We start from the raw sequence: 16179 nt of genomic DNA on the forward strand, positions 1-16179 counted from the left end.
GCCTACAATATGATCAAAAAAGAAGCATTAGCGTGTGTTTACGGGGTAAAGAAAATGCATCAATATCTGTTCGGGCTCAAATTTGAATTGGAAACTGACCATAAGCCTCTTTTCTGAAAATAAGGGGATACATACGAATGCATCGGCCCGCATCCAGAGATGGGCGCTCACGTTGTCCGCATACAACTACGCCATCCGCCACAGGCCAGGCACAGAAAACTGTGCCGATGCTCTCAGTAGCTGCCATTGCCCACCACCGGGGTAGAGATGGTACATCCCGTAGATTTAGTTATGGTAATGGAAGCATTCGAGAGTGAGCAATCACCTGTTACCGCCGACAGATTAGAACCTGGACGAGCCAGGATTTCTTACTGTCCTTAGTAAAGAACTGTGAGCTCCACGGGAGTTGGTCTGGTGTCCCGTTAGAGATGCAGGAAGAAATAAAGCCGTACCAGCGGTTCAAAGATGAAACAGGCAGACTGTCTCCAATGGGGTCATTGGGTAGTTGTGCCAAAAAAGGGCAGGGACACATTCATTAGTGATCTCCACAGTACCCACCCAGGCATTGTAATGATGAAAGCGATAGCCAGATCCCACGTGTGGTGGCCCAGTATCGATGCAGACTTAGAGTCCTGTGTGCACAAATGTAATACATGTTCCCAGTTAAGCAATGTACCCAGGGAGGCGCCACTAAGTTTATGGTCTTGGCCGTCCAAACTGTGGTCTAGGGTCCATGTCGACTATGCAGGCCCATTCTTAGGAAATATGTTTTTAGTGGTTGTAGATGCGTACTCAAAATGGATTGAATGTGTGATAATGTCAGCAAGCACATTTGCTGCCACCATTGAAAGCCTACGGGCCACGTTTGCCACATACGGCCTGCCTGATGTCCTTGTAAGTGACAATAGGCCATGCTTTACCGGTGCCGAGTTCAAGGAATTCATGATCCGCAATGGGGTCAAACATGTCACGCCTGACCCGTTTAAGCCAGCGTCTAACAGTCAGGCAGAACGAGCAGTTCAAACAATCAAGTAGAGCTTGAAAAGGGTAACTGAAGGCTCACTGCAGACTTGCTTATCCCGAGTCCTGCTTAGTTACCGCACAAGACCCCACTCGCTCACCGGGGTCCCTCCCGCTGAACTGCTCATGACAAGGGCACTTAAGATAAGGCTCTCGTTAGTCCACCCTGATCTACACGAACAGATAGAAAGCAGGTGGCTTCAACAGAATACATATCATGATCGCTCAAATGTGTCACGCGAAATGGAAGTAAATGATCCTGTATTTGTGTTGAACTATGGACAAGGTCCCAAGTGGATTGCTGGCACTGTATTGGCCAAAGAGGGGAGTAGGGTGTTTGTGGTTAAACTCGCAAATGGTCTCACCTGCAGAAAACACTTGGACCAAACCAAGCTCAGATTTACTGACTGTCCAGAACAACCCACAATAGACTCTACCTTTTTCGACCCTCCAACACACACACAAGCGGCAACAGACCCAGCAGTTGACCACAAAACAGAACCCATCACCCGCAGCAGCCCAGCAGGACTCACCAGCCCCAGCAGTCCAGCAAGGCCAGCTGCACAGCAGCCCAGCGAGGGCCCAACAAACGACTCACAAACACCAGCATTTGCACCGAGACGATCAACCAGGGAAAGGAAGGACCCAGATCGACTCACCTTGTAAATAGTTACACCATTGACTTTGGGGGGGAGAGTGTTGTTATGTATGTAAACCTGTAATTACCATGTCTAACCACCAGAGGGCTTATCCCCTGGCATTCCAAGGGATCCCACAATCCCTTGGGAGCACCTGTATATAAGGAGGTCTCACAGGCTGGACTACTGTCACACTTACTTTGAGCTTGCAGTATCTAGTCTGACTCTTTATCCAAGACATAAAGTAGTCACTGTGGTATTGTGGGAAATGCAGCAGTTAGTTTGTGCACTACAAGCTCCCACAAACAGCAATGTGATAATAACCAGATAAACTGATGTTGATTGAGGGATAAATATTAGTCCCCAGGACACCGGGGATAACTCCCCTGCTCTTCTTCGATATAGTGCCATGGGATCTTTTACGTCCACCTGAGAGAGCAGACGGGGCCTCGGTTTAGCGTCTCATCCAAAAGACGGCACCTCCAACAGTGCAACTGTCCCTCAGTACTGCCCCTCCGACAGTGCGGCGCTCCCTCAGTACTGCCCCTCCGACAGTGCGGCGCTCCCTCAGTACTGCCCCTCCAACAATGCAACTGTCCCTCAGTACTGCCCCTCCGACAGTGCGGCGCTCCCTCAGTACTGCCCCTCCGACAGTGCGGCGCTCCCTCAGTACTGCCCCTCCAACAATGCAACTGTCCCTCAGTACTGCCCCTCCGACAGTGCAGCACTCCCTCAGTACTGCCCCTCTGACAGTGCAGCACTCCCTCAGTACTGCCCCTCCGACAATGCAGTGCTCTCTCAGTACTGCCCCTCCGACAGTGCAGCGCTCCCTCAGTACTGCCCCTCTGACAGTGCAGCACTCCCTCAGTACTGCCCCTCCGACAGTGCAGCACTCCCTCAGTACTGCCCCTCTGACAGTGCAGCACTCCCTCAGTACTGCCCCTCTGACAGTGCAGCACTCCCTCAGTACTGCCCCTCCGACAGTGCAGTGCTCTCTCAGTACTGCCCCTCCGACAGTGCAGCACTCCCTCAGTACTGCCCCTCTGACAGTGCAGCACTCCCTCAGTACTGCCCCTCTGACAGTGCAGCACTCCCTCAGTACTGCCCCTCCGACAGTGCAGTGCTCTCTCAGTACTGCCCCTCCGACAGTGCAGCACTCCCTCAGCACTGCACTGGGAGTGTTAGCCTAGATTTTTGTGCTCAAGTCTCTGGAGTGGGACTTGAACCCACAACCTTCTGACTCAGAGGCGAGAGAGTGCTGCCCACTGAGCCACGGCTGACACCAAAATGTAAAGATAACATTTAAACAGAAAATGCTGCAAACACACAGCATTCCCGACAATCCCAACAGAGAAACCGCGGACCAATACATTGGATGCAGACGCTGCCGCACAAGCCAGAACTATGTTCTGACAAATGTCTGCACCCAAAACGTGAGCTTATCTCCTTCACAACCTGAAGGCAATAAAAAAACAAAAGAAATAGGAGCAGGATTCGGCCATTCGGCCCCTCGAGCCTGCCCTGCCATTTAATATGATCATGGGGTTAATAACCATAGGATTCAGCACTCGGTCCCTTGCTTTTTGTGGCATACATCAATGATCTAGATTTGATTATAGGGGGTATGATTAAAAAGTTTACAGATGATATTAAAATCGGCTGTGTGATTGATATGAAGAAGAAAGCTGTGGACTGCAGGAAGATCTCAATGAACTGGTCAGGTGGGCAGAACAGTGGCAAATGGAATTTAATCTGGAGAAGTGTGAGTTAATGCATTTGGGGAGGGCTAACAAGGCAAGGGAATACGCATTAAATGGTAGGAGACTGAGAAGTGTAGAGGAACAAAGGGCCCTTGGAGTGCAGGTCCACAGATCCCTGAAGCTAGCAGGACAGGTAGATAAGGTGGTTAAGAAGGCATACCAGAATGCTTGCCTTTATTGGCCAAGGCATAGAATACAAGAGCTTTATGCTTGAACTGTATAAAACACTTGTTAGGCCACAGCTGGAGTACTGCGTGCAGTTCTGGTCACCGCATTACAGGAAGGACGTGATTGCACTGGAGAGGGTACAGAGGAGATTTACGAGGATGTTGTCGGGAGTAGAGAATCTAAACTATGAGGAAAGATTGGATAGGCTAGGATTGTTTTCTTGGGAACAGAAGAGGTTGAGGGGAGACCTCATTGAGGTGTATAAAATCATGAGGGGCCTGGATAGAGTGGATAGGAAGGACCTATTTCCCTTAGCAGAGGGGTCAACAACCAGGGGGCCTAAATTTAAAGTAATTGGTAGAAGGTTCAGAGGGGATGAGGGGAAATGTTTTCACCCAGAGGATGGTGGGGGTCTGGAACTCACTGCCTGAAAGGGTGGTAGAGGCAGAAACCCTCAGCACATTTAAAAAGTACTTGGATGTGCACTTGAACTGCCGTAATCAACAGGGCTATGGAACCAGAGCTGGAAAGTGGGATTAGGCTGGGAAGCTCTTTTTCGGCCGGCGCAGACATGATGGGCCGAATGGCCTCCCTCTGTGCTGTAAATTTCTATGATTCTATGTGGCGCTTTAGTAGACAGCACAAATAGCAGCAAGGGTGCACTCCAGACCGCGGAGGATGTAAGGTCCACTTACGAGAGCCTCAATAATACACAACCCATGAAATTTGTCACAGGTTCTTTCCTGTGCAGCTTCACTGTCGGAACTATTTGTACTTTCTTTCATTCTCAATTTGAAAAAGGAAATTGGTGACATTTTGTCGATATTGTAGTTGCTTTATCGTTCACACAGGTACAACAAAACAGAGAAAACATCTCTGGGGTGAAATTGCCCCTTTTTCATCGGAATCGAGGAAGACCTGCTTCCACTCTTAAAATGAGTCCTTAGGTGGCTGAACAGTCCAATACGGGAATTACAGTCTCTGTCACAGGTGGGACAGACAGTGGTTGAGGGAAAGGGTGGGTGGGACAGGTTTGCCGCACGCTCCTTCCGCTGCCTGCGCTTGGTTTCTGCATGCTCTCGGCGATGAGACTCGAGGTGCTCAGCACCCTCCCGGATGCACTTCCTCCACTTAGGGCGGGTCTTTGGCCAGGGACTCCCAGGTGTCGGTGGGGATGCTGCACTTTATCAGGGAGTTCTTTGAGGGTGTCCTTGTAACGTTTCCTCTGCCCCACCTTTGGCTCGTTTTTATAGCCCCGTTAACACCCCAGGGCAGAGGAGACTTATCACCTGGGGGAAGGGGGGAGGGGCTCTACTGCCTCGCGGAAAATTGCCCGGGAGCTTGCGGTTAGCGTCCCGGGCCGCTTCCCGCAACCAGCGGTGACATCATCGCCGCGCGCGGTGACCCCGCGCTGACCTCTTACCGCCCTGTGGGTCGCCAGGCATGCGCGAGCAGATGTCAACGCCAGCTTCGTTGTCGCTAACGGGAGGCGGATACGACCCAGATTTTTCCTCCCTTTTTATCACTCACGTCCTTTAGGGACGGAAATCTGCTGCCCTTACCCGGTCTGGCCCACAGGTGACTCCAGACTCCACAGCAATAACTGCTCTCTGAACTGGCCACCAGCAAGACGCTCGGTTGTATTTAAGAAGGCGGCTCACCACCACCTCCTTGAGGGCAATTAGGGGATGGGCAATAAATACTGGCCTTTCGGCGACGCCCACATCCCGTGAATGAAATCGGACCCAACACTGACCCCTGGAGCGCACCACTTCCGACCCTCCCCCAAGAGCCACAGCCATTTACCCGAACTCTCTTGTTTTTCCGTCTGTCAACCAACCATCTCTCTGTGCTGCTCCATTTCCTCTTGTGATGCCAGTTATCAAAATTAAGTTATTGGGATGTTTCCCCTCGTGGGGGAATCTAGAACTAGGGGGGCACAGTCTCGGCATAAGGGGCCGCCCATTTAGAACAGAGATGAGGAGGAATTTCTTCTCCCAGAGGGTTGTAAATTTGTGGAATTCTCTGTCCCAGAGAGCTGTGGAGGCTGGGTCATTGAATATATTTAAATAGGAGATAGACAGAATTTTGAGTGATAAGGGAGTAAAGGGTTATGGGGAGCGGGCGGGGAAGTGGAACTGAGTCCATGATCAGATCAGCCATGATCTTATTGAATGGCGGAGCAGGCTCGAGGGGCCAAATGTTCCTATTTCTTATTTACACGTTCATCTTTTAGTCCATTTACTGTAATGATGAAATGCAGCGTATCTTGTTTCCTGAGGAACAGTATAAGAACATAGGAACAGGAGTAGACCATTTGGCCCCTCGAACCTGCTCCGCCATTCAATAAGATCATGGCTGATCTGATCATTGACTCAGCTCCACTTCCCTGCCTGCTCTCCATAACCCTTTACTCCCTTATTGTTCAAAAATCTGTCTATCTCCGCCTTAAATATATTCAATGACCCAGCCTCCACAGCCCTCTGGGGCAGAGAATACCACAGATTTAAAACCTTCTGAGAGAAGAAATTCCTCCCCATCTCAGTTTTAAATTGGCGGCCCCTGATTCTGGGACTATGTCCCCTAGTTTTAGTTTCCCCTATGTGGAAATATCCTCTCTGCATCCACCTTGTCGAGCCCCCTCATTATCTTATAAGTTTCAATAAGATCACCTCCCATTCTTCCGAACTCCAATGTGTAGAGGCCCAATCTACTCAACCTTTCCTCTTAAGTCAACCCCCTCATCTCCGGAATCAACCTAGTGAACCTTCTCTGAACAGCCTCCAATGCAAGTATATCCTTCCTTAAATACGGAGACCAAAACTGTACACAGTACTCCAGGTGTGGCCTCACCAACACCCTGTACAGTTGTAGCAGGACTTCCCGGTTTTTATACTCTATCCCCCTTTGCAATAAAGGCCAACATTCCATTTGCCATCTTGATCACTTGCTGTACCTGCATACTAACCTTTTGTGTTTCATGCACAAGGACCTCCAGGTCTCTCTGTATTGCAGCACTTTGCAGTTTTTCTCCATTTAAATCATAATTTGCTTTTCTATTATTTCTGCCAAAGTGGATAACCTCACACTTTCCCACATTATACTCCATCTGCCAAATGTTTGCCCACACACTTAGCCTGTCTATATCCCTTTGCAGAATGTTTGTGTCCTCCTCACAATTTGCTTTCCCACCCATCTTTGTATTAGGGAGGGAGTTCCGGAACTTGGGGCCCAGGCAACAGAAGGCACGGCCACCGATGGTTGAGTAATTTATAATCAGGGATGCTCGGGAGGGCAGAATTAGAGGAGCGCAGATATCTGAGTATTTGCACCAAGCATAAAAGCGATTGGTGCCAAATTTGGTTTCTTATGCATTGATTAGCAAAGAAAACATTAACAGCAAAAATACGTATTCGATATTGATTCAAGTTCATAGAAGGCACAAACCTTTTCTTTAGCTTCAATGATTTTTGCTTCTAAGTCAGCTGAAATGATCTTCCCTCTGGGAACACAATTAGAGAAATATAAAGATCCAGTTGAAAAGCTTAAGGGAGTTCATATTTACACTGCTCATGACATTATAGAGATTTCCCTTGCGTGGTTTGACACTGGAATATTCAGTTATTCCTTGATCTTATCTGAAGACCAAAAACAACTTATTGCATTTATATAGCGCCGTTAACATAGTAAAACGTCGCAAGTCGCTTCACAGAAGCGTTATAAATAAAATGTGACACCGAGCTACATAGGGAGATATTAGGGCAGGTGCTTGGTCAGAGAGCTCAGTTTTAACGAGCGTCTTGAAGGAGGAAAGAGAGGGAGAGAGGTGGAGAGGTTTAGGGAGGGAGTTCCAGAGCTTGGGGCCCAGGCAACAGAAGGCACGGCCACCAATTGTTGAGCGATTATAATCAGGGATGTTCAAAAGGGCAGAATTAGAGGAGCGCACATATCTCGGGGGTTTGTGGGGCAGGAGGAGATTACAGAGATCAGGAGGGGCGAGGGCCACGGAGGGATTTGAAAACAAGGATGAGAATTTTGAAATCGAGGCGTTGCTTCACCGGGAGCCAATGTAGGTCAGCGAGCACAGGGGGTGATGGGTAAAATGATGGTGCTTTGCATGGAGCACTTATCGTTTGGCCTCTAGAGAGGGATCAGCAGAGGAGGAAGGCACAATGAAATGAATTGAGGGGTGGGGAAATAAATAAATAATCTATGTGCAAATATAACAGAGTGAACTCTTCTTCACCCACAGGATATTCCTGGAAATGATTCCTGAAGACAGTCATGGTGAAGAACTTTGGACTAGCTAAGTAGGGGGAAATTGGAAAAGATTGACTGATGAACTGGAGCGAACAGTTGTGGGTTCAAATCCCCACTCCAGGGACTTGGGCACAAAAATCTAGGCTGACACTCCCAGTGCAGTACTGAGGGAGAGCTGCACTGTCAGAGGGGCAGTGCTGAGGGAGTGCCGCACTGTCGGAGGGGCAGTGCTGAGGGAGAGCTGCACTGTATGAGGGGCAGTACGGAGGCAGCGCTGCACTGTGTGAGGGGCAGTACTGAGGGAGCACTGCACTGTCGGAGGGGCAGTACTGAGGAAATGCTGCACTATCGGAGAGGCAGTACTGAGGGAGCGTGGAGGGGCAGTACTGAGGGAGTGCTGCATTGTCGGAGAGGCAGTAGTGTGGGAGAGCTGCACTGTGTGAGGGGCAGTACTAAGGGAGCGCCGCACTGTGTGAGGGGCAGTACTGAGGGAGGTGCCGTTTTTCAGATGAGACATTAAACCGAGGCCCCGTCTGCTCTCTCAGGTGGATGTAAAAGATCCCATGGCACTATTTCAGAAAAGAGCAGGGGGAGTTATCCCCGGTGTTCTGACTAATATTTATCCCTCAATCAACATAATAATTTTAGAATTATCATTATCAGATTGCTGTTTGTGGGAGCTTGTGGGAGCTTGCTGTGCTGCCACAAACAGCAAATTCGGTTGCTGTGATTCCTACATGGAGTTTCTCAGGAATGTATGATTGGAACCACTCAGCCAAAGTTCTGAGTGACTTTGCAAAGTGTAATTCGATCCATTCTGACTTCAGAAGCCAGAGAGGCCAGATCTCCACCAACCCAGCAAAAGCCTCCCAAGTTCCTGACCCCATCCCAGCCCAAGTGCATCACTCTTCCACCCCTAACCCGAGTTCCGGCACTTCCCTCCCTCCCCCCACCATAGATGGGGCATTGTGTATGGGTCACGGATTGTTAACAGGTTTATTGGATATGAAGTGAATAGTCACAGTGTCGTGACTTCTGGATTTCATCCGCCCCACTTGTACACACTCACCGAGCTTTCCGAGAAATGTTGGAATCAATTATTAAAGATGAAATAGCAACGCATTTGGAAAGCAGTGACAGTATCGGTCCAAGTCAGCATCGATTTATGAAAGAGAAATCATGCTTGACAAATCTTCTAAAATTTTTTGAGGATGTAACTGGTTGAGTGAACAAGGGAGAACCAGTGGATGTGGTGTATTTGGACTTTCAAAAAGCTTCTGACAAGGTCCCACACAAGAGATTGGTGTGCAAAATTAAAGCACATGGTATTGGGGGTAATGTATTGACGTGGATAGAGAACTGGTTGGCAGACCGGAAGCAGAGAGTCGGGATAAACGGGTCCTTTTCAGAATGGCAGGCAGTGACTAGTGGGGTGCCACAGGGCTCAGTGCTGGGACCCCAGCTATTTACAATATACATTAATGATTTAGATGAAAGAATAGAATGTAACATCTCCAAGTTTGCAGATGACACTAAGCTGAGTGGTGGTGTGAGCTGTGAGGAGGACGCTAAGAGATTGCAGGGTGACTTGGACAGGTTAGGCGAGTGGGCAAACGCATGGCAGATGCAGTATAATGTGGATAAATGTGAGGTTATCCATTTTGGTGGCAAAAACACAAAGGCAGAATATTATCTGAATGGCGGCAGATTAGGACAAAGGGAGGGGCAACGAGACCTGGGTGTCATGGTACATCAGTCATTGAAAGTTGGCATGCAGGTACAGCAGGCAGTGAAGAAGGCAAATGGCATGTTGGCCTTTATAGCTAGGGGATTTGAGTATAGGAGCAGGGAGATCTTACTGCAGTTGTACAGGGCCTCGGTGAGGCCTCACCTGGAATATTATGTTCAGCTTTGGTCTCCTAATCTGAGGAAGGACATTCTTGCTATTGAGGGAGTGCAGCGAAGTTTACCAGACTGATTCCCGGGATGGCAGGACTGACATTTGAGGAGAGACTGGGTCGATTAGGTTTATATTCACTGGAATTTAGAAGAATGAGAGGGGATCTCCTAGAAACATATACAATTCTGACAGGACAGGACAGGTTAGATGCAGGAAGAATGTTCCCAATGTTGGGGAAGTCCAGAACCAGGGATCACAGTCTAAGGATAAGGGGGAAGCCATTTAGGACCGAGATGAGGAAAACCTTCTTCACTCAGAGAATTGTGAACCTGTTGAATTCTCTACCACAGAAAGTTGTTGAGGCCAGTTCGTTAGATATATTCAAAAGGGAGTTAGATATGGCCCTTACGATTAAAGTGATCAAGGGGTATGGAGAGAAAGCAGGAATGGGGTACTGATGTTGCATGATCAGCCATGATCTTATTGAATGGTAGTGCAGGCTCGAAGGGCCGAATGGCCTACTCCTGCACCTATTTTCTATGTTTCTATGTTTCCATGTGTGTGGGTGTAAAGGGGGTTGAAAGAACGTGATTCATCTTCCCAGAGTTCCTTCTCTCCCCTCCGATCCCCCCTACCACTTCCCTTCTCTCTCTCTCCCCTGTTTCTCACTCTCTTCCCCCCACACCCCCCGTGTCTCTCTCTCTCTCTCTACCCCCCGTGTCTGTCGCTCTCCTCCACCCCGCCCCGTGTCTCTGTCTCGCTCCCCTTGCTCTCTCTCTTTCTCCCCCCCCCGTGTCTCTCTCGCTCTCTCTCTACCCCCCGTGTCTCTCTCTCTCTCTCTCTCGCTCCCCTTGCTCTCTCTATACCCCCCGTGTCTCTCTCTCTCTCCCTCGCCCGCCTCTCTCTCTCTCTCTTGCCCGCTATCTCGTTCTCTCTCCCACTACGTCCGATGTTTTCTCTCCCACGGAAGGCCAGTATTATGCATGCGGCCTCGCCGGGGAGCCACATCCGGTTTCGGGTCCGAGGGGTCTGCACATGCGCGAGAGGTGTTGGGGGCGGAGTCCAAAGGACGCAGGTGCAGTAAAAACACAGTGCAAATAGTCACAGTGTTCCTACAATACAGCAGTGACTTCATTTTGAAAGTACTTCATTGGTCGTTAAGCGCTTTGAGATGTCCGATGGTCGTGAAAAGCGATATATAAATTAATTATTTTCTTTCTTTCTTTCTTTCTTATTCTACTAGAAGGAAAACCAGTAATATTATAATTAGGATTACAGGACCCTGCAACCAAATAAATGCTAATCCTCCAACTCTCCCTTCGGAATATGCCAAATGTTGTAGTCTCAGACCTGAGAAAGTGGTTTACTATAACTCTACAGTTTGTGTAGCTTATATGAAGAGGATACCTTTGCATCAACCGTGGCTCAGTGGGTAGTACCCTCTCCTCCAAGTCAGAAGGTTGTGGGTTCAAGTCCCACTCCAGAGACTTGAGCACATAACTCTAACCTGGCGCTCCAGTGCAGTACTGAGGGAACGCTGCACTGTCGGAGGGGCAGTGCTGAGGGAGCGCCGTACTGAGGGAGTGTCGCACTGTCGGAGGGGCAGTACTGAGGGAGTGTCGCACTGTCGGAGGGGCAGTACTGAGGGAGTGTCGCACTGTCGGAGGGGCAGTACTGAAGGAGAGCCGCACTGTCGGAGGGGCAGTACTGAGGGGGTGCTGCCCTGTCAATGGTGCCGTCCTTTGGATGAGACATTAAACTGAGGCCCCGTCTGCTCTCTCAGGTGGATGTAAAAGATCCCATGGTGCTGTCTTGAACAAGAGCAGTGGAGTTACCCCCTGTGTCCTGGGCCAATATTTATCCCTCAATCAACATCACTAAAAAACAGATTATCTGGTCATTGTCACATTGTTGTTAGTGGGAGCTTGCTGTGCGCAAATTGGCTGCAGCATTTCCTACATTACAACAGTGACTACACGCCAAAAAATACTTCATTGACTGTAAAGCGCTTTGGGACATATGGTGATCGTGAAAGGCTCTGTATAAATGCATGTCTTTCCAATTGAGCATTTTATAATTTTACACTGAGTTAGCATTACTGGGTTGTGATTCCTACCTCTCGCCGCATTTTACCAGAATCACATTGTCCGTACCAAAGCCAAGGACTCCGGCGGCCTTCGTGATTGAATAATGGCTCTAAGGAGAATCAGAAAAGTGATTATTTCATCTGGAAAAACAAACATCTGTAACCAGTGCTAACCACGGCAGTGTAACGTGTTCAATGACAATATCATATTCCAAAGAACAGTGGTACGTCTCATTTCAGTCACACGCAGCAAAGTAACTGCTTGAACCCTCACCATCTTCTATTGGCCTCTGCAATGCAGGCTCAGAAAACAAGCAGGTTCTCATGAAACACTGTCGGAAGAAGTTGCCGCAACTCTAGCCCGTTGGTTTGCGCCAACACTCACTCCCTCCACCACCGGCGCACCGTGGCTGCAGTGTGTACCATCTACAAGATGCACTGCAGCAACTCGCCAAGGCTTCTTCGGCAGCACCTCTCAAACCCGCGACCTCTACCGCCTAGAAGGACAAGGGCAGCAGGCGCATGGGAACACCACCACCTCCACGTTCCCCTCCCAGTCACACACCATCCCGACTTGGAAATATATCGGCCGTTCCTTCATCGTCGCTGGGTCACAATCCTGGAACTCCCTCCCTAACAGCACTGTGGGAGCACCTTCATCACACGGACTGCAGCGGTTCAAGAAGGGGGCTCACCACTCAGTTGTGAGCCTAGTGAATGAACTGGTAATGTGTAGTGTGATTGTCCAACCTTTGTTAATAAATCAACTAGTTCTTAATAGCAATAGTGCTGCAATGAATTCTTAAGCAAAGAACCCATGAAGCAAATACATTATAGCGTGCAATTCTTTATTGTTGATAACCTCATCAGAAGAATTCGTAATTGTTAGTTTCGATTATCAAACCCACTCCCAATATGCCATTTGCTGATTTGGAGGCAGAACTTTGGGCATTTCTGCTGTTTATCAAGGACCTTCAGAGCAGTTTAAAGGGGAGATGCATTTTCCGTCAGAAATTGAAAGCAACATTACTGTGAAGCAGCAGGCAACCTGATCGCCCACCTTTGAGTAGCTTTAACGTTCCAGTCCGTTAAGGTGTACAACCCACACCTGACGGCCAGAAAAGGTGTCTCCAAAACCATCATCCAACTTTCACCCACGGTATCCGAGGATCCCGTTAAGCAGTGTTGCAAATGGCCACACCCTGACTTGCAGCACCCACAGTTAGTGGGCGGAAGCAGGAACTGGCGGTACAATCGGAATCGCAGAAACCTACGGCATGGAAGGAGGCCATTCGGCCCATCGCGTCCGCACCGGCCGACAAAGAGCTAATCCCACTTTCCAGCTCTTGGTCCGCAGCCCTGCAGGATACGGCACTTCAAAAGTACATCTATAATGTATGTGCCTGTGATTATGCTGACAGGTTTGCAGAGTTGTTGAGCTTACAGCCTTCCGCAAGAGGTGGGCGCCGGAGGGACTGGAGTGCATCATCACCCCCGGCAACCAAATTTAAATTTAATTTAAATTCATGGTAAAAAGTTAATTTTTTTATTTGTCGGTTTTAGTGCCCTCCCCATTAACTTGGAAACATAGAAAATAGTTACAGGAGTAGGCCATTCGGCCCTTTGAGCCTGCACCACCATTCAATAAGATCATGGCTGATCATTCACATCAGTACCCCTTTCCTGCTTTCTCTCCATACCCCTTGATCCCTTTAGCCGTAAGGGCCATATCTAACTCCCTTTTGAATATATCCAACGAACTGGCATCAACAACTCTCTGCGGTAGAGAATTCCACAGGTTAATAACTCTCTGAGTGAATAAGTTTCTCCTCATCTCAGTCCTAAATGTCTTACCCCTTATCCTTAGACAGGTTCTGGACTTCCCCAACATCGGGAACATTCTTCCTGCATCTAACTTGTCCAGTCCCGTCAGAATTGTATATGTTTCTATGAGATCCCCTCTCATCTTATGGCTAAAGGGATCAAGGGGTATGGAGAGAAAGCAGGAAAGGGGTACTGAGGTGAATGATCAGCCATGATCTTATTGAATGGTGGTGCAGGCTCGAAGGGCCGAATGGCCTACTCCTGCTCCTATTTTCCATGTTTCTATGTTTCTATCCTTCTAAACTCCAGTGAATACAGGCCTAGTCGATTCAGTCTCTCCTCATATGTCAGTCCTGCCATTCCGGGAATCAGTCTGGTGAACTTTCGCTGCACTCCCTCAATAGCAAGAATGTCCTTCCTCAGATTAGGATACCAAAACTGAACACAATATTCCAGGTGAGGCCTCACCAAGGCCCTGTACAACTGCAGTAAGACCTCCCTGCTCCTATACTCAAATCCCCTAGCTGTGAAGGCCAACATGCCATTTGCCTTCTTCACTGCCTGCTGTACCTGCATGCCAACTTTCAATGACTGATGTACCATGACACCCAGGTCTCGTTGCACCTCCCCTTTTCTAATCTGCCGCCATTCAGATAATATTCTGCCTTTGTGTTTTTGCCACCAAAGTGGATTACCTCACATTTATCCACATTATACTGCATCTACCATGTATTTGCCCACTCACCTAACCTGTCCAAGTCACCCTGCAGCCTCTTAGCATCCTCCTCACAGCTCACACCACCACCCAGCTTAGTGTCATCTGCAAACTTGGAGATATTACACTCAATTCCTTCATCTAAATCATTGATGTATATTTTAAATAGCTGGGCTCCCAGCACTGAGCCCTGCGGCACCCCACTAGTCACTGCCTGCCATTTTGAAAAGGACCCGTTTATCCCGACTCTCTGCTTCTTGTCTGCCAACCAGTTCTCTATCCACATCGATACATTAACCCCAATACCATGTGCTTTAATTTTGGACACCAATCTCTTGTGTGGGACCTTGTCAAAAGCCTTTTGAAAGTCCAAATACACCACATTCACTGGTTCTCCCTTGTCCAGTCTACTAGTTACATCCTCAAAAAATTCTGGAAGATTTTTCAAGCATGATTTCCCTTTCATAAATCGATGCTGACTTGGACCAATCCTGTCACTGCTTTCCAAATTCCAAATGCGTTGCTATTTCATTTTTAATAATTGATTCCAACATTTTCCCCACTACTGATGTCAGGCTAACCAGTCTATCATCACCTGTTTTCTCTCTCCCTCCTTTCTTAAACAGTGGTGTTACATTAGCTACCCTCCAGTCCATCAGAATTGATCCAGAGTCGATAGACTGTTGGAAAATGATCACCAATGCATCCACTATTTCTAGGGCCACTTCCTTAAGTACTCTGGGATGCAGACTACCAAGCCCTGGGGATTTATCGGCCTTCAATCCCATTAATTTCCCTAACACAATTTCCTGACTAATAAGAATTTCCTTCAGTTCCTCCTTCTCACTAGACCCTCGGTCCTCTACTATATCCGGAAGGTTATTTGTGTCTTCCTTCGTGAAGACAGAACCAAAGTAATTGTTCAATTGATCTGCCATTTCTTTGTTCCCCATTATAAATTCACCTGATTCTGACTGCAAGGGACCTACGTTTAATAAAGGGGCGCTTGATTTATGGTTTTACACAAAATAGTTCTAGAGCTGTTGAGTTGGGAGTGGCTTAGCCAGTCACGTGATGTTCACAAGACTCAATAAAACCCCAGCCAGTTGGGTTCGGGGGATCCACGATGAGATATGCAGTTGTGAGCCCGGTGGATGAACTGGTAATGTGTCGTGTGATTGTTCAACCTTTGTTAATAAACCAACTAGTTCTTAATAGCAATGTGTTGCTATGAATTCTTAAGCAAAGAACCCATGAAGCAAATACATTACAATATCCAAGTAGTTTTTAAATGCCATGAGGGTTTCTGCCTCTACCACCCTTTCAGGCAGCGAGTTCCAGACCCCCACCCTCTGGATGAAAAAAGTTCTCCTCAACTCCCCTCTAAACCTACTGCCAATCACTTTAAATCTATGCCCCCTGGTTATTGACCCCTCTGCTAAGGGAAATAGGCCCTTGCTATCCAATCTATCCTGGCCCCTCATAACATTATTCACAAAGTAGTGTAGGTTGAACAGAGGTCAACGTACATTGTGGTCTAAGAGCCATCACTTGACCCCTATTTCCCTAGAACCTGTCTGAGGCCAGACCACACTGTTCACAACCTTGGTGTCATATTTGACCATGAAATGAACTTTCGGCCACATATCCACAGCATAACTAAAACCGCCTAATGCCACCTCTGTAACATCGGCCGTCTCCGCCCCTGCCTCACTCATCTGCTGCATAAACCCTCACTCTTGCCTTTGTTACCTCTAGACTTGACCACTCCAATGTATTCCTGGCTGGCCTCCCACACTCTACCCTAC

The 16179-nt window shown here is 48.3% G+C and overlaps 1 protein-coding gene across 1 annotated transcript in view; it reads right to left on the minus strand.

The window, feature by feature from the left end:
- The window catches only part of LOC139263736 (glutamate decarboxylase 1-like), a 79360-nt gene that overhangs the window by 47445 nt on the left and 15736 nt on the right, over positions 1 to 16179 (minus strand). The window contains exons 6-7 of the mRNA XM_070879767.1: positions 11863 to 11942; positions 7034 to 7088 (exon numbers count right to left, since the gene is read on the minus strand). Coding sequence (XP_070735868.1) covers positions 7034 to 7088; positions 11863 to 11942 — 135 coding nt within the window. The remainder of the gene's footprint in view (positions 1 to 7033; positions 7089 to 11862; positions 11943 to 16179) is intronic.

This window comes from Pristiophorus japonicus, chromosome 5 (genome assembly GCF_044704955.1).
Source record: "Pristiophorus japonicus isolate sPriJap1 chromosome 5, sPriJap1.hap1, whole genome shotgun sequence".
NCBI classification, from domain to species: Eukaryota; Metazoa; Chordata; class Chondrichthyes; family Pristiophoridae; genus Pristiophorus; species Pristiophorus japonicus.